Below are 19,004 nucleotides of genomic sequence, written 5' to 3'. Positions count from 1 at the left end.
TGGTTTGATTTTGATAGCCCAGAAACTATGCTGTGTCTCCTTGGAGAAAAAAGTTTTTAGAGTTCAAAGGGGTGCTAGAAAAATAGTCACCACTGAGCTTAACACATAAAAAATTAATTTGTCTAGGACCAGCTGGAACTGCAGGAGCAAGCTAGAAAGGGAGAATTCCACCTGCAGGGAAACTTCACCCAGCAAAACTCTCCAGCAGGATATCAAATATCGTACAAACTTTCATTGTCTGGTCACATACCCAGTGGGGAAAGCATGTGTGTGTTTGTAGCTAACTCCCCTAAACCTTAGTGACCAAAGGGCTTTTGCTCAAAGTTCTTGAAAAATGTCCCCTCAGAAGGGATGAGTTAAGTCCAGATCCCCATTGCAGTGACTGTAAACATTTTGTGCTCCTGCCATCCCTCTATCATTCTATCTGTGACTTAGCAACCTGCTGATATCACCAGCTTCCCCCAGAAAGATCTTGAAACCAATTTTACTATTTCTTTTAGTAACTTATCAAACTGTCTGTACTGGGCTATCTTGATTATCACTTCAAAAGTTTTTTTTTTCCCCACTTACTTAATTGGTCTCTCAGAGTTGGTAAGACAACTCCTACCTGTTCATGCTCTCTGTATGTGTGTATATATATCTCCTCAATATATGTTCCATTCTATATGCATCCGAAGAAGTGGGTTGTAGCCCACGAAAGCTTATGCTCTAATAAATTTGTTAGTCTCTAAGGTGCCACAAGTACTCCTGTTCTTTTTGCGGATACAGATTAACACGGCTGCTACTCTGAAAGGCTGGGTTAAATTTTCTTGTGGTGCTGGGTTTGACTTACTACTGATCAAGGGCTTGATCCTGTGAGCTACTGAGAGTACCCCAGACTCCAACTGACAAAAGTAGAAATTTTGAGCATGGAAGGCCAAATGGATGGGACAAAGTGCCAAATACTTCCAGCCTAATACTGAGTGACATCAACACCAATTGAAATCAGTGGGAATTGAGAGTGCTCAGCTCTAGCATGATTGGGCTCTTATTAGGGAAAATATTTGAAGAGGGGTAGAAAATAATAAAAGGAAGGGTCACACTACCCTCTCCATTGACTCAAGTAGTCCAGGACAAGCACTAATGGGCTAGTTCTTAAGTTCTAATACACCTCCATTAAGGAAAGAACCCCAGCCCATTGTGGTGTCTGGGAAACTCATAAAGCTGATGCAGCTTTTGAAAATGGAACAACTCAGCTCAACTTTGCTATTACCTGTCCTACAAGTTCAAGCAATGGGAAATTCCACTAGTTTAAATGTAACTGACTGTTGGTCTTGTGGTGGTGCCCTTGTCCAGCATGGGGCAGAAGTTGGATCCAGTCTGTATTTCTTCGGTTGCTTTAGGGGTGGGAATCAAGATTTTCTCAAATCTACAATATATTGGCTGGAAAAGGAAAGTGAAATGTAAACAAAATAGACCTCTACAAAGCACCACCAGGGCTACGTGTGAACATTAAGCAGGGGCTGTGGACATATCCCATGCCAGCAAGTGTCCCCAGAGGCATTTGGCTGATTCACAGCCAGAATTCCTTGAGTCACTGGGAAAGCACAGGTCAGAGTGAGAGCTCTGATACCTTTTAAAAGGATGCGCCATGGTTCCGCTGATTGATACAGAAGGGGGAGTGGAGCCGTGGCACTGGATTGTCTGGCCCTTGCACTAAGGGCCATGATTGGCCTCTACACAGATGATCAAGGGACAGGAGGTTTATTTTAAAGTGCCAGTCCCTCTCCCTCAGTTACAATGCCAGCATAGGACCTGCCACAATCTGCCCCTCCATCTTTCAGGAGACACTCGCAACTGTTTCCCAAAGTTTGTAGATATTCAAATGCTTGATCTGTTAATTTTCAATTTCAGTTGTCTGGGAGGTTACTCATAAATCATCCCTGGACAAGTTTACAATGTATTGCAGAGAAATGCTGAAGATCACTGAGAAGTCATTTTCATTGCTAGCTAAAGTATATTTTCTCATTCCATTCCTTCAGTCTCCCTCAGCAGCCCAGACCACATCTCTGTCAGAACGAGTGGATTGACCGCCTACAGTTGATCCAGCTGCTGCTCTAAAAGTTTAAACATTTTAAAAGTATTCTTTTATTGTGGCTCTTGTCTTAGCTAGTCAACATAGTGATACTTCTGTAGAGGGGCCTCTGAGCTTAATTGGGAGTGTTCCAGTCAGGAAGGCCCTGAGTAGTGCAAGCCAGCCTTGGAGACTACAACTTCCATTGGAAAAGAGAGAGAGACTTCCATTTCCAGGGGATGCAGAGGGAGCATGCGCTGGGCTCTATTTTGGTGAGGAGCTGGGATGCTGGTCAGGGGAGCTGAGATTGCTTTGTGGAGCTCTGTCCAAACCAGGAGCTGCTGGCTCTTTGATCAAGCAGGGAGGCTCACGGAGGCAACTGCTGGGCTTCACAGCAACAGTCCAGTGCCCACAACTGACTGAGGTTGGCCTTGAGTGAAGGCAGTATGAGTAACCACCACCTTTGTTGTTTGGGAAAGTGCTTGCAGGGGAAGGGGGATAGCAAAGAGACCTTAAGGGGTTTCCCTGAGTCTGAGACGATATGAAGTGGTTGTATTGTCTAACCAGGATCTGGGGTTACTGACCTCTGGCTATAACAACTCCGATCTTCAGAGGGGTTGTGCAGCTTGAAATGATCCCAAGTTAGAATTGCTCTCCCCATGTTGCCGTGGCTTGACTGGTTTACTGGACCAACAGAGTGCTGTCCTCAGCTTCGACAGCAAGCACGCCCACGCAAGCGTCTAGAACTCTGAAATTCAGAGGAGTGCACACTCAGGGGGTGGGGAAATGGTGGTAGTGTAAATGTAAATTGGTGAAGTTTCATTTACTGCTGTAAACTGCAGTTAACTGATTTATTGAAGTGCCCCCTGCTGATTTAAAGTGGTTGTGGCATTTTCATTCTCAGTGTGTTACATCATGTGTTCCTAAATTGTTGAGTAAAGGTTTGTTAACTCTAATCTAAGTGCATATTGGGTGTATATTATTTAAAATTGGTACTTTTGAGTTAGACTCTTTGCATAGATTAGCTCAGGGTTACTCCTGGAAGCTCCCAAGGCACACCCTTGAGTGTGTACAGGGCCCAGCCAGGTGGAGGCACCTCCAACATTCATTTCCTTTACAAGTAAAATGACTGCAGCAGAGGTGTGGATAGAGGATTCCCACCTGTCCAATATCACCACTGGGATACTCAAGATCTCCTTTACTGTTGACATCATCAGGCACCTGGGCACACAGGTGAGTGTTGCCTGCTCCCAAATAATCTAGAGAGGAAGGGGGGGTACCTTTCATGTTGTGATTATTAAATATCCGTGTCCTTGATTTGACTCAGATATCGACATCCTGCAGGGAAAGGATCTTAATTTTATGCTAGCTATAAAATTGATCAATAGAGAATTTAGAATTTTAGATCCTTGTCACTCCCAGATTAAGTGGAATACTTAGGTTGGTTTATTTTACAGTGCTGGTCACTCTACAGATGTTCTGACAGATTAAGTGGATAAACACTTGCCATTTTTCCTCATCTGAAACAATGACAAGTGAATCTTCCCAGCACTATATCAGCCCATGGGCTAGAATAGCACTGCTGATGCTGCTTTTCAGAGTTTATGGGACAATGGATTCTTGTAGCTATAGAAACCACAGTTCCCTTTCCCCCATCCATCCTATGAACTGTTCTATTTGGGGCTGGTGCAGAGGTCCCCCTCCCTACTGGAGAAATAATCCAGTCTACAGCTTGTCTCAGTCAACAAGTGTATAGAACTTCATTTGCATACAGAGAATATTAAACACCCAGGCGGGGGGGGGGGGTGTGATTATAGATTAAGAGTGGAACAGCATGGACTGTGCAGTGTCCTAATGTGGCTTTGGGGAGCGTGGTCCTTTTTTGAGACTGGAATGTTATGTGTGTCACCCAGGAAAAATATGTGCCTGGACTCTAGTCCTGGTGCATTTCCAGGTATAATTATCCTGATCAGAAACATCAACACTTTTTTTTTTTTTACTTTCAACTCTTTCCCAGTCATTAAAGTTTGAGTGTAATGTAAGACATGTGGAGAGTCAGACAGAGAGGATGTAAGTATGTTACCAGGATATCCTAAATCAGGGGTAGGCAACCTATGGCACGCGTGCCGAAGGCAGCACGCAAGCTGATTTTCAGTGGCACTCACACTGCCCAGGTCCTGGCCACCGGGTCCTGGCCACCAACTCTGCATTTTAATTTAATTTAAAATGAAGCTTCTTAAACGTTTTAAAAACCTTATTGACTTTACATACAACAATAGTTTAGTTATATATTATAGACTTATAGAAAGAGACGTTCTAAAAATGTTAAAATGTATTACTGGCACGTGAAACCTTAAATTAGAGTGAATAAATGAAGACTCGGCACACCACTTCTGAAAGGTTGCCGACCCCTGTCCTAAATCTAAGAAATAGTCTACAAATCTGCATTTATCCCATTCACAACTGTGACTTCATCCTCATTAACTAAATGGCAACCTTATACAGCCAGTATTCAAATGTCCTAAAGCATCAGCCTCAGATGAGTAAAAGTGAACCAAATACATGGTGAGAGGTGTGTTATTTTTAATATATAGGTTAGATTCCTGAGGGTTTGATCAAATGAACCAGTGACTGATTTAAGGAGGAGGCACAACTCTATTACAATTTCCAGAATGCTTTGGGAAATACAGATTTCCAAGACAACTTTAAATCCCTCTCTTTCCTCCCTCATGCTATGGTACTGGCTGACAGAGCTCTTTCAGATCTCCACATATAATGGTCTCTGGGGTTGTTGGATGCCCTGTAGAAAGGACACAATGGGATGAGTTCCTTCAACCTCCTTAGCTCTTCTTTGGGAGGCTCAAGTGCTGGGACTTTCCAGGATCATATACTAATGAGGAGCAGAGTATGAATTACTTTAAATTTATTCTATCTGTCTAACAATAACACAGAACAAACCCAGAAGGATGGTGTGTGCTCACAAGGTGATCTCTCTCTCTCTCTCTCTCTCTCTCTCGGATTTACAAAGATACACTCACTAGAGTGGTGAGGGAGAATGGGAATGGATCCTTCCTCCAACACAAGGGTTCTCAACCTTTTTCTTTCTGAGCCCCCCCAACATGCCCTAAAAACTCCACAGCCCTGCCTGTGCCACAACTTTTTCTGCATATCCAGTAGATTAAAAGCCAGGGCCAGCATTAGGGGGTAGCAAGCAGGGCAACTGCCTGGGGCTCCATGCCACAGGGGGCCTCGCGAAGCTAAGTTACTCGGGCTTCAGCCCAGGGCGGTAGAGCTCGGGCTTCAGCCCCGGGACCCAGTTAGTCTAATGCCGGCCCTCCTCTCTGGTTTATTTTGGTGGCCCCCCTGAAACCTGCTTGTGGCCCCCCAGAGGGCCCCGGACTCCTGGTTGTGAACCACTGCTCTAACACATGGTCCATAATCCCAATCTCCCACTATGACTTCAAGTGACAACATCAGATTCTTGGGGATTGTCCCCCACCATTCTGAAGCAAAAGTAGGGTACTGAGTAATTACCGGTATATGGCAAGGAAAGTGCCAAGTTCAATGCAAATCCAAAGAGAAGTTTGTAACAGTCATGGAGCACTGCAGCTATGTTAATAAATAGGGACAGCGAATCATACTGCTGCAAGGTCCAATCCTGCACCAGTGCCCAAAATAGCATTGTTAGAGCACTTAGCAACAGATTTAAGACCAGATACTTTACTAATTTTTGGAATGAAAGAAAGGCTGTATGTCACAGGGGAATGCTGGCTATCCCACTGATATAAGGTGCCCGTTAATTTCTAGCCCTGGCAGGTGGAAGTTAAAAGCATGTTCTGATCACCATCTTACTTTTTTCCCCCTCCACATGAATTCCAAAATGATTTTAGCAGCTAAAAATTAAATTAGAGTGAGAAATGACTATATTATACTCTTTGAAAGCAGAAATGTCATGCTTCCAGATGGTGTGAAGCACGCATTTCTAAATTCAGCTGTTCCTGAGACATCAGCCACTAAAATCATGTCAAGATGGAAGTGGGCGACCTGGAAGTAACTGGAATGAGGTGATTTTTAAGCGTGTGTTTCAGCCAAGATATTATTTTTTTCAGTTTTTGTTGTTTCTCTATCGGATGTCCTGGATTGGTAACCAGAAAGGGATAATGCTGATCCTTGCAGAAGGAAGAGCCATGGCTTCTCTCTCTCACCAAGATTTTCTCCTTCTTGTTTCTTTAAAACAAAAAGCCCACTGTCCAGAGCAGTGTGATGACACCACAAGCAGAACAGTGACAAGGTCGAGCTGTGTTTGTCATATGATCAAACAGATTACCCATCTGAAGCTTTATATGGTCATATCTCAGCCTCAAGGAAATGCACACATATCGAGACAAACAACAGTGAGAAGAACCATGTTATGTTCTCATTACAATAAAATCTACTTAGATCCACTTTTAAAACAGTACATAAAATCTCACTCGCAGTTCCCATCACTGAATGAACAGGACTAAAAATATCAAACAGACCAACCCACGCTTGTTTCTCTCCCTGCTCAGCCCTTAGCATAGTGACACGCTCAGCGGTTTTTTGTTAGAGATTTTTTTTCAGAACTTTCAGGGGATGGGGCCTTGCCATCTTGAGGAAACCTGCAGTTCTTAGAATGAGGCCTCCTCCCAGCATGGAAAAGATGGGACATGGAGACACCTCGGTGTGATGAGTGTGAGAGGCAGTCCCCAGCTCCTAAGGCGCTGAGTGCGAGAGGCGTGAAGACAACTTCCTTCCAAGTCTAGGCCATGGGAAACAGTGAGAGCAAGCAGTATGGAGAAAGGCCTATCCTAATGTGGGATGAGGCATTCTGGGGTGAGAGGCAAGAAGCCAGCTTCTCTTACAGTTTGGGACCATTGGGACACAGAATATGGTGACAGCTGCCTTGCAATGTGGAACAGAGTTCCAAAGAGAGCCCTATCATTGATTTTCCGGGAGGACTCTCCCACAGCAAGTGGGATGAGAGCTATTCGTTGGAGTCTGCCTCTACAGATGGCCTTCACTCCCATGGTGAAACAGACAGTTGAAAGAGAATGTCCATGGCTGGTGGCTGCAAAGGTTCATTGGGACCTGTTTGCTCAGGGCTCTGTATCTCAGCCTCACGGCCACCTCATGGTACCCAGCCCATCAACACGACTCTTCTGTGACAACATCAAACCACAAGGGACATCCTGGTTGGGAAATCATTCTGAGGGAGAGAGAAGAAGAAATGTAAACATAAAATCACATGTGGAACCAGGAGAAAGAGGCAGCTTGGGCGGGGGGCGGGGCGGGGGGCCTGCACAACAGAATGAATGGCATTAGCTTCACCAGAGTGTGCTGAATGCACCTGCTGCCAAGGGGGCAGCCTGCACCTCCACACTAAGCTGCAGGGCCCCCCGTTCTCTCACACACACTAACTAAGCTCAGAGGGTATTGATCACACTACCCAAGTTGAGGGATGTATCCCACTAAGGGGACATGAAGGGACATTCAACACCCTGACCTACCAAGGCCTTTGAACAGATTCAGTGACCCCCACAAACCAGACTGGAGCAGGAATTTGCTCCTCCCCACTAGCCAGTCTGAGGAGCAGCGCATTTGGCACATGCATGCACACACAGACACAGAGCAGTTCATCTCCACATAGACACACCTTTCCAAAACCATTCCTCTTAGGGCTGTTACACAAGCATTCGCCACTAAATACATCCTAGCCCACAAAATGGATACCCCGCCCCTCATCTAGCATGGTTGCCATGGATATGGCCCGCAATTCCTCTAAGCCCCAGATAATGTCTCATCCCTACCATGTTTCCCCTGACCCTGATAACCTCCCCTCCCCCTCGCTCCATCCTGATCCTCCTATGCCCCTAACCTTCCCTCTTCACCTACTCCATCTGATCCGCCTAGGCCCAGATATAACCTCCCCTCCCCAGTCACTCCACCCTGACTGCTCTATCCCAGATAACCTCCCCTTCCTGCCCCACCCACTCCAGGATGATTGGCTAAATGCAAAGATCACAACACCTGCCTCTACCCATCATGATCCCCTAAAATTCCCCATAGCTGCCTCACCCTCAGGATCTCCTAAATCTACATGTACCATCTCTGGCAAGGTCCCTCACACTCTACCCCTTGCCTGGGGTTCCTCCACCAAGACCCTAAACTCCATCTCTTGTCTGGTGATCCCCCAGACCCTAGATAGCATCCCCTGCCTGGTGTTCCCCGCTCATCCCATTTGGATCAGGAGCGCCAGACACGGCCTCACTGTTTTCTTGGGCTCCTTTTTCCTCTTCTTGTCCGAGGCGTTGAGGTAAGCCTGCTCCCTGGTCCTGTACGAAGGGCCTCGGCTCAGCTCCCTCTCGCTGTATGGAGGCAGGGTGTCTTCTCCTTCCTCTTGCTTTGGCGGCTGCTGCTGCTGCTGCTGCCCTGCTTTGTAGGTGGACGGCGGTGACCAGGCGTAATACGTTCCCCCTCGCTGGCTGGGCTGCGAGCTCAGCTTCGAGGGTGTCTCACTCCGTTCGCCACTCTCCTCATAGCTCCGGGACTTCCTCTCTAGAACGCTGCTGAGGTAGGAGTGGTCATACTTCTGACTCCCTCCAGGCGTCCGGCTCACCAGCCTGGGCAGGTGCTTCTCATCATGGGCCCGTCTCCTGGGTGGGCTGTATGACCAGCCCCGATCCGAGTCTGTCAGCGGCTCGCGGTTTCCCCTGCGCTTGCCATAGTACTCCTCCGAGGAGCTGTCCTGGTGCTGCACCACCCCGCCGCGTCCCCCTCGCGACTCCGACCTCTCGAAACGCCGGGGCTCCTGGCCACCATCTGTCCGGCGGGCGCGCTGGCTGTAGGACTCTGCGAAGGCCGCCAGCTCGTCCATGGAGACGGCCGGCACGCCCACAGAGAAGTTCTTCCTTGACAGCATTTCCGATTTCGATCTCTGCTGGCTGCAGGAGAGAGGAGGGCAGAATTGTGAGATGCAGTGTGTGCCCCCCATTGGAGCTGGGGGGAGGAAGCAAGAGCTACTCCCTAGCACTGAAGCCTGTTGGCACACATATGCCCTGATGGGGAAACTAAGAACCAGCCTGCAATAGTGCAGTCACCAGCAAGCTTTGAGTGAACAATGTACATTGTACCAACAGACCATCTGGGGAGGGGAATCCCTGCTATTGCCTTTAAGGGACTGAGCTGGACTTCCTACAGGCTGCTCCACCAGAGACACTAGGGTGAGATTCCCAGGCGATGAATGTGTGGATTAGTGTGCTTTAAGGAGTGGAGTGCCATTCCCTTGGGCCAGCACTGCAGACCGCATGGCACAGAGAGACTGGGGTGTGGTTCCTGCTAGAGTGCACTGTATCTCTTAATGCATCAGAGAGACTGGGGTGCCATTCCCAGGAGTCCCACTGAACACAGGGGAGGGGTGTGGGTTTCTTGGCCTTATAAATTACTATCAAATATTTCACATTATCAGACATGGAATGGGAGGGGCTCTGGCTTTGCCTGAGTGGATGGGCTAAGGAGAGCTGTGGGAATCAGATCAATTCTATTTTTGTCCAAGACAGGCCCCATTTCCATCTTCCCCCATTCTGCACCCCCTCTGCTCTGCCAGCCGGGAACAGATCAGCAGGAAAGTGAGGACAGCTGTGATGTATAAGACCTTTCTTCCTTCACCATTCCCTGGCCAGGTACAGCTGTCTCCTGAGCACTGCGCTCACCTGTGCTTAAAGTTGTCCCTCTCCTCCCTGTAATCAGAAACCGCCTGTGTCCTTGATGCACCACCTCCGCTGATCACCCCTGCCCAGTACTCCGCATCACCATCCAGGTCCCCCGCAGGAGGGAGGGGTTTCCTTCGCACCTGCCGGTAAGGCTGACGGAAGTTCGAGTCCTCGTGCAGGGAGCTGAGTTCAGAGATGGTGTTGTTATCTGCCAGGACACAGGGGAGAGAAACAGATACTGCAGAGGAGACGTGTGTGTGTGAGAAGGGACAGTGAGACCATGGTGGGACTAGTTCTGATACATTCAGACAGAAGCCAAGTCCCCCTCTATTAAAAATAATCAGAAACAGAATCCAAACCCCTTCTCAGAATGCTGGACTGGGCCCCTCTTACCCCAGGAGGGTCAATTTTAGATCTCAACTCTCAACAGATTTGGAGAATGCCTCTGGTGTGCAGCCCTGTCCAATTTCAGCCTTATATGGGTGTTCTGTTTTGTATAAGTGTGGCATAACACATAGGCACACACGCACCTCCTCTGGTGTCAGACTGGCTGGCCGTGGGTTTGGCCTGACTAGCCAAGCTAAAACAAGATCAACCCCCTCAAAAAATGATCTGCACGCTCCCTGCCATCTCTCGTCTGCTGAATCGCTGTCAATCACTACCCCGTCAAGCACAATGACATCTGGATTCCAGACGTTGCAATCTGGAGAGAGTCTTTTTATAGTAGATCTGGTGGGTGTAAATGGCAATGCGTTCCGTGATGACTGTTTTAGAACTACATGTAATTTGTTAGTTTCTCCTAATCAGTACAGAGCTGTGATTAATGCCATTCCCTAAACCTTTATCGTCATTGATTGAGGGAGCTCGTGCATCTGTGACTGCCAGGATCTAAAGGCATCTTTATACAGACACCTACTCGTTGGACTTATTGGATGCACAGGCTAATGATAATGGGCACAAGTTTTTTGGGAAAATGACCTGTATCCACCACATATGAATGTCAAGACCCCTCATATCATTGGGTTGGATGAGTCAGTCATTAGGCTACCTCAGGCATTTGATCTCTCTTGTCTTCTTCACCAGCAACGTTTTTAGGTCTGTTCGTCTGTTTATTTTGAAGTGTGCTGGCAGAAGGCATCAGCGATGTGAACCCTGGCTTGGTGGGTAGAGCCCAGCAAAACAATGAAAGGCCTGGCCCGTCAGATGAGGGAGGGGCCAGAGAACCCACAGATTATGGGGTACAAGGAATGAAAAAACAGGGATGGGTGTGCAGGTTTTAGGGTCAAAATGAGGAATCCTCATTGGCCCATGGAGAAGAGAACCCTGCACAGCCCTCACCACTTCGAGAAGGTGTCCTAGAAGTCAGTGGAGGCCACTCAGAGGAACTCTGCCTTGATGTTTGCCAGCCCCACAGACTGATATCCTCTATACATGTCAACCAGCCCCTTGACCCTCAGTCAGTGTACTGCCATGCCATGAAAGCTCTTCCACACTGCCTGTGTGAACTCTATCCCGCACCCACTAGACTGTAAATACCAATCTACAAAGTGCCTCTGACCCATCCCATATTGCCCAGTGTCACAAACCTTCCTCCACTGTAACTGCCCTCACATTGACAGCTAGAATCCCTGACATCTCTTCTCCTGGTAAATGCAAGAAACAACCGTACTGTTTCAGATCCACCATTTCACTGAGGTGGCCAATACAAACTACCTCTCCATCCCCCAAAGCATATTGGGGCTGTTATACCAATAACATAACATATACCTTAAGAGACTTATTACAGACTCACATTTCCTTCTAAAAGTATACAGACACCACACTTATCAAATTTGCTTCTTATCAAACTGTCTGTACTGAGCCATCTTGATTATCACTTCAAAAGTTTTTTTTCTCTTACTTAATTGGCCTCTCAGAGTTGGTAAGACAACTCCCACCTGTTCATGCTCTCTGTATGTGTGTGTATATATATCTCCTCAATATATGTTTCACTCTATATGCATCCGAAGAAGTGGGTTGTAGCCCACGAAAGCTTATGCTCTAATAAATTTGTTAGTCTCTAAGGTGCCACAAGTACTCCTGTTCTTTTTGCAGACACCACACTGTCTCATACACCCACAGTTATATCATAGCTATATGACAGAGAAGGCAGGAATGTGAGCCTAGATTTTCAAACATGGGTGTCAAAAGTTAGGGTCCTAACTCCTTATTTACGTTTTTACATAAACAGGGCTGATTTTTAAAAGTGTTGAACATCCAACGGCTCCTACTGACTTAAGTGAGAGCTGCTAGATTAGCCACACCTTTGAAAATCATGTCACATATTTTGGTGCCTATTTATGTTCTGAGCCTAACTCTAGGCATCATACATTCTTGAAAAGCTAGGCCATGGGGTCTAAGTTCAATTTGTTTGTGGAACCTTCACTATGAATTTCCAGACTATTAATCATAGAATCATAGGACTGGAAGGGACCTCGAGAGGTCATCTAGTCCAGGCCCCTCTGGGAAGGGTCATACAATGCCTGTTTCTCACATCGCTCTCGCATCCTCCTGGCTGGGTCAAATTGTGCCAGTTCTTTCTCGACGTAGTACAACACCTTCATGGAGTCCCTCTCCTTGTCGGCCTGGATCCTGTACCCCTTGCGCACTGCTGGGAGAAGAAAACATTTGGAGAACAGCACTTTCAAACCAAGAAGTGGCTTTTGGTATACACAATTTCTGTAGCTAGTTGAGCCCACATCATCAGGCAGGTGGCCTACAACACCCAAAGCCTGTGGATTGGTCATTTTGTCTTTGCTTCAGGTGAAATTCAAGAGCAACATGATATGAGGTTGAACAACTATGTTGTTTATAAAGTATGCAGCAATAGCAAAAGGGGTTTGGAAGAGACCACTACATACAACAAAATACACTGACGTAGTGTCATTGTGACAGGGTGAATCTACCCCACCCACGGACTGGCAAAGGGTAAAGTAACACCCTTGTCAACCTCAGGAGAACATCCCCCATTTCAGACCCTCAGGAAAGGATTTGTCAGGGCAGCAATGGGGTGAGAGGAGGCATGGCAGAGTGGAGTCCTGCTATGCCTGGCCCTCTACTAGCAGAAGGACCAGTGGCATAAGCTCCTGAGCAGCACTATCTTGCACTGAAGCCAGGTGGCTGAGAATCAGGGAGCTGCAACTGGCCTGCTGCACTCTCCCACTCCCCTACTCAACCTGAGCTCTGCTCGGACGTGGTGAAGAGTATATTCCATGGGGTATCAGAAGTTCCAGGGAATACAGAGGGAAGCCCATTAAGTGTCTTCAGATTTAAGACCTTTAAGTGCCTTAAAAGTAAATAATAAAATTATGATGTTTATACTGAATGTACTGGTGAGCCAATGGCAGAATCTTAAAAGAGATCCCATCTGTTCTATTAGGTACCTGCAAAACTGCAGTCCGCTGCAGTCTGTACATACCGTATTTTATACAAAATGTAGGGCTCAGTCATAACTAGTAAGTTACCTCACCTGCAAGGGGAGTGTTATACCCCTTCGTGGCATATGGCATACTTCCCCACCTGTGTGCCTGGACAGCTCCATGCTTTTGCTTCCTCCCTGCTTGCTATAGGTGGCTGGAGCCACAGGGACTGTAATTATGAGGGGCTCTTGCATAGGGTATATTGTGTGGAAGGCTCTTTGTGCATTTCCTCCCCCTACCCTCTAACCCACAAAAGGGCCTATGCCAATGTGGCCCATACTCTGCAAACAGAGAATTACAGCACGCAGATCTTTGAAGAAACTAAAGCATTTACCAGAGATGGTTAAGCAAAGGTCCCAGTCTCATGCTATTCCAGAACTGGTCTGGCTGCAAAATGTGACTAACAATCTAACACCCAAACTCACCCCACTAGGAGAAAGGGGCTCAGGGAAACAAGCAAAGAAATCCGGCTGGGAACTCTTAAATCATCTAGAACTTGAAACCAACCAATCCATTTTGTTTGGATTTAATATGCTTGCTCATATTTGTGCATGCACCAGACATTGCTTGCACACTTATCTGATACTGTGGTTTTCAATAACGTTGGTTGGTGTTTTGTGCTGGAAGATTCTCGATTTATTCCACATCCTGATACAGCAATGACTAACATATAGATTCCATGTTACGTTGCATGGTGTGCACTGGTTGGACTATAAGGGCTTGTCTACACAGGACATTACTGCGCAGCAAGCCAGGTTGTGAATCTACAGCGCACAAGTTTGCCATGCAGTAACCTGCCACATGGATATGGCTACAGCACATGAAAGTCTTGCAGTGCAGCTTAGCATACTGCTGCTTGAAGATTTTCACTGCACTGTAGCCATGTCCACGTGGTGAGTTACTATGTGGCAGGCTGGTGCACTGCAGATTTATACCCTGGCTTGCTGCACAGTAACTTGCTGTGTAGACAAGTCCTGAGTCACCTTCTGTCCTAAACTGCTGTGCAGTGCTGCTATGCTCCACTCCAAAGATGGCTGCATTTCAGCTATGGGTAAATCAATTCCTATAATTAGTTTGTGAAGTACTTTGGTGTGAAAGGGCTTTATTGTATGTTGTTACTGTACATTTGTAAGGTAAATAACCCTATTACACTATGACCTTGTGTATGTGTACTTAGTAAAAACAATTAGATGCGTAAGATATAGTGTGGTGCTATTAGAATAGTGTCTGCAGTTTGTCTACCTTAAAAAAAACACTCTTAAATAGCTCAGCTGATGGAAGTCTAGAATTTTGTTCTTCCATTGTGCTTTGTTATTGTTAAAATTATGTGCATATAAGCCCTGCAAATGTGCAGATCACACAGAGGTACTATCTCTACCCTACAAAGCTTATTACATTACAGCAGTGCGCACTTCCTGCTCTGCCTTGCCAGTGTGTCTGAACTCTAGCCTGGACACTGCCAACAAAAGTGCCAATTATGGATATTTGTTCTGACATATCTACTTGGTAGTGCTGGAACTAGGGTTGTTGGGGATGCTGCTGCACCCCTGGCTTGCAGTAGTAATACCAAATACATGGTTTCCATCATCAGCAACCCCATTATAAAAATTGTTCCAGCACCCCGGTATCTACTAGGAATTGGATTAACCCCCGTCACGCTGGCAGGCCAGATGCCACCTCTTGCCCAGGCTACGGGCATTAGCTCAGAATTGACAACCTTGTAACTGGAGACCTGACCAGGTCACCTGTATGTTAGTTTTGCTCAAAACAGGTATTAGTCTTATAGGAAGATATTTAGTGTTTAGACTCTATGAAATGCTTGTATGTTGCTGCGTGCATTAATCTAATTGATAATAGCTATATCCCATGTTATAAGGTGATATTTACATGTTTGCTCTGTAACTGTAGAAGTGTTTGCTCTGAAACTTCAAGCCCCCAGAGTCAGGAGAGAAACATTACCAAGTGTGAAATACTAGTTTGCCACAGGAGGTGTTATCGCCTGCTCAACAGAAGAAGGCCCATAGACACCAGACAAACCATTGTGGGACATCAGAGGACAAAATATTTTGTTGATTGCCCTCCTCCCCCTCCCACCCCACCCATGAAGAGGAGATGTGCACTTTGACTCTGGGGGAAGGGAATAAAAATCACTGACAGGAAGAAACTGCACCCGTTGGCTGTTTGAACTCTGAAGGGCCAGAGATTCTAAGCTGCAGCCAGATATCCCCAGGGGTTGCCCCTTGGGTCTGCCCTGAAAGACACTTCAGGCAGGCCCAGATCACTACAACTCTGTCATTCTTAGGATTTATATGGTAACTCATTGGTGTGTATATGTTTGCTTGCTTTAACCTGTAAATAACTCTCTTATTCCTTTGTTCTAGTTAATAAACCTTTTGATAGTTTATTAGAGGATTGAGTACAGGCATTGTCTTTGGTGTAGGATCTAGAGTACCAATTGATCTGGTGTAAGTGACTGGTCTCATGGGACTGGAAGCAACCTAAATGTGGTGTGACTTTTGGTGTAAGGGCAGGTCTACACTTACTTCCTGGTCCGGCCGTAAGCAGTCGATCTTCTGGGATCGATTTATCACGTCTTGTCTAGACGCGATAAATCGATCCCGGAAGTGCTTGCCGTCGACGCCGGTACTCCAGCTCGGCGAGAGGAGTACGCGGCATCGACGGGGGAGCCTGCCTGCCGCGTCTGGACCCGCGGTAAGTTCGAACTAAGGTACTTCGAATTCAGCTACGTTATTAACGTAGCTGAATTTGCGTACCTTAGTTCGAAGTGGGGGGTTAGTGTGGACCAGGCCTAAGTGACCACTTATCACTAAGTCCAGTTTGTCTGGGTGGCAAGATAGACTGGAGAGTCTAAGGGGATTGTCTGTGACTCAGTGGTGTAAGACTGTAAGAACAGCGTTTCCCAAACTTTTTTGGCCACGGAACACTTTTTAGCCTATTACGGAACACTTATAATATTATTTTGTAGTCGTTTGGTTTTCAAATAAAAAATTTGTTATTTGTGCTCAAATATATTTTATTTTATAAAACAAAGCAAAACTAAAAATTTAAAATAACTTGAACTAACAATTTCTAACTGGAAAGCGCGTATAACGTAGTACAAAAATCAAGTGCAAGAGTCAAAATTAAAAACAGTGTTCTACTTAAAAAAAATTGTTTTTATATATACACAAACACCAAACAAATTAGATTTTTACTAGGAAAATCTATTTTATAAACAGAAATACAAATTTGGATTTAATGGGATTGGTGTTTCTGTGTTTTTCTATCACAAATTCGCTTAATATTAGGAATAATGCTGGAAAGTTGAATCCCCATGTCAGGTGCAGCATCAAGTCTATTCCTATATTTGGTTTTTGTTGCAGTATAATATGAAAATCCCATCTCACACAAATAAGTTGTAGGAAAAGGAAGGAGCACTCAAACTGCACGTTTAGCCACATTAGGGTACTCTTCTATTAGGCTGCTCCAAAAATTATTCAGCAGAAGATCCTTAAACTTTTGTTTCAAATCAGAGTCAGAAATTAAATCAATTAGGCTTTCATAATCGTGCGCAGTAGAGCCGACTCGTTTGGCTGTAATTACAAACGGATTTTGATCCCAAGCATTATCATCAGTAGTTGTAGGAAAATATTCTAATAAAGAGGCCTGCAAGTCACGTAAGTGCTGTAAAATGGTGCTGGAAAATTTTTCATGGACTGTAGAATTTATTTCAGTCAGAAATTAATGTACTGTAGGGAAGCAGTCGAAGTTATTCTGTTCAACAGAAGATGCCCAGAATTCCAGTTTCTTTTTTAATGACAAAATTTTATCCATTGTAGTAAAAATGGTCATATTCTTTCCTTGCAGCGACAGATTAATTTAATTTAATTTTGCAAAAATATCTGCAAGATACGCAAGTCTCATTAGCCACGAGGAATTTGTCAGACAGTCATTAAATTTTCGTCCTGAATTATCTGAAGTGAAGAATACCAGTAGTTCACTACGAAGCTCAAAAAGCCTCACAAGCACTTTTCCTCTGGCCACCTCACTTCCGTATGTAAAAGAAGCGTTTTGTGCTGACTACCCATTTCCTCGCACAAAATTTTAAATAACCTGGATTGAAGTGGTTGAGATTTGACAAAATTGATACTTTGTACTGCTTCATCGAGCACAATTTTCAGATATGCTGGTATTTTTTTAACTGCAAGTGCTTGTCTGTGTAGAACACAATGGCTCTTAGTGCTTTCTGGTGCCACACTTATGATTGGCGTTACAGCTCCCTTCATCTTCTCGATCATTGCCCGAGCACCGTCAGTACATACATCAATACATTTTCCCCAACTAATTTCATGCTTTCTGATAAAATTGTTGATGCAGTTGAATATTTCTTCTCCAGTCATGTTGCTTTGCAGAGATTCACATAAGAGCAGGTCCTCTTCAATAATATTATTAAATCTATATCGGACAAATACTAATAGCACAGCAAGTCCTGAAACGTCAGTGGACTCATCTAGCTCCAATGAATACTCATGGCAAATTTTCAGTCGGCAAACTAGCTCTTTTTCTATGTCATCGGCAAGATCTTTAATACGGTGTGCCACAGTATTATTTGACAACTGTACAGCATCAATTTTTTTACCAGACTGCTCGCTCAATATGCATGTTACAGTATCTTTCGCGCAAGGCTTGATAAGCGTTTCTCCAATAGTGTGAGCTTCTCCGGCAAGCGCTATATGGTAACTTACTCGATAAGATGCCTCTGTTGCACTTTCGTTGTCTGTTTTAGCAATTTTAATCACTGAAAGTTTACAATTTCCAAGTGAGTCACGCTGCCTCTTGAAAAAACTTATATCTTTGTCTTTGTACTCAGCATGCTTGGTTTCCAAATGCCTACAAAGTTTAGCAGGAGCCAATGAACTGTTTGCTAGTATTTTGTTGCACACAACGCACTGCACATGAGGAACATCTTTATTTCCAACACAAGTAAAACCGAAAGACAAATAATTTTCATCATACTTTCGTTTTGGTCTTTTAACATCTGCTTCTTCTTGTTTTTTGATATACTTCGGTGGAAATTCTTTCACCTTGGATAACTTACTAGTACTAACAGATTTTTCGGCAACAAAAGACTGTGATTGTTCATCCTCACTTAGAAGTGTCACAATATTTTGCTTGTTTATTTCGGCCACAGTTGGAGTACCAGAAGAACTTGCTTTTCATTTCAAAGTTCCTTCTTTTAGCCACAGATCTATTGTGATTAGGTTTAGTAACAATATTTAGAAATACTGATTTTTGTCAAATTTTGTTTGTCACAAATATTTATACTGTTTCGAGGGAAGCTAGTTTAGTTGTGCTTATTGCACACACAGGTTTGAACGTGTTGCGTGAATATATTATATTCAACATAGCGTAAAGAGAATGGTGTGTGCATACCGCTGCAGTTGGCACAGCCTCGAGCGGAAGGGGTATGACGTCACTAACTGAAACGTGCCCAAAAGGGGTAGACGTCAACATGCTTGTGTGCCGCGTTCAATTTACGCCATGATATTCAATACGAGATCTATCAATAACTGGAAAAAGAGTTTTATGTTAAATTATAGTCATTCAAAAAGAGTTGTAAACTACGCTTCAAATATGCCAAATTTAAAATGAAAAAAAAATTTAAAGACCCTTTTTTTAAATTACGATTCTTTCACGGAATACCTATTCACATCCTGTGGAACACCAGTGTTGCGCAGAACACAGTTTGGGAAACGCTGTGTT

At 45.0% G+C, this 19,004-nt stretch overlaps 1 protein-coding gene across 3 annotated transcripts in view; it reads right to left on the bottom strand.

Annotated features, from left to right (window-relative positions):
* Positions 1–5,667: 5,667 nt before the first annotated feature.
* Positions 5,668–19,004, bottom strand: part of ILDR2 (immunoglobulin like domain containing receptor 2) — a 51,757-nt gene continuing 38,420 nt past the window's right edge. For 2 of the 3 annotated variants that reach the window (XM_024198918.2, XM_024198923.2), the window contains 4 exons: positions 12,317–12,433; positions 9,784–9,991; positions 8,343–9,015; positions 5,668–7,280 (listed from right to left, as the gene is read on the bottom strand). In XM_024198918.2, coding sequence (XP_024054686.1) covers positions 7,245–7,280; positions 8,343–9,015; positions 9,784–9,991; positions 12,317–12,433 — 1,034 coding nt within the window. In that variant the 3' untranslated portion in view covers positions 5,668–7,244. Of the gene's footprint in view, positions 7,281–7,985; positions 9,016–9,783; positions 9,992–12,316; positions 12,434–19,004 lie in introns of those variants that run through there. The other variant, XM_024198917.2, reaches the window with a different exon arrangement.

Source organism: Terrapene carolina, unplaced genomic scaffold (assembly GCF_002925995.2).
Source record: "Terrapene carolina triunguis isolate 2854851 unplaced genomic scaffold, T_m_triunguis-2.0 Scaffold558, whole genome shotgun sequence".
Taxonomy (NCBI): domain Eukaryota; kingdom Metazoa; phylum Chordata; order Testudines; family Emydidae; genus Terrapene; species Terrapene triunguis.
This window is presented reverse-complemented; position numbering and strand designations above follow the sequence as displayed.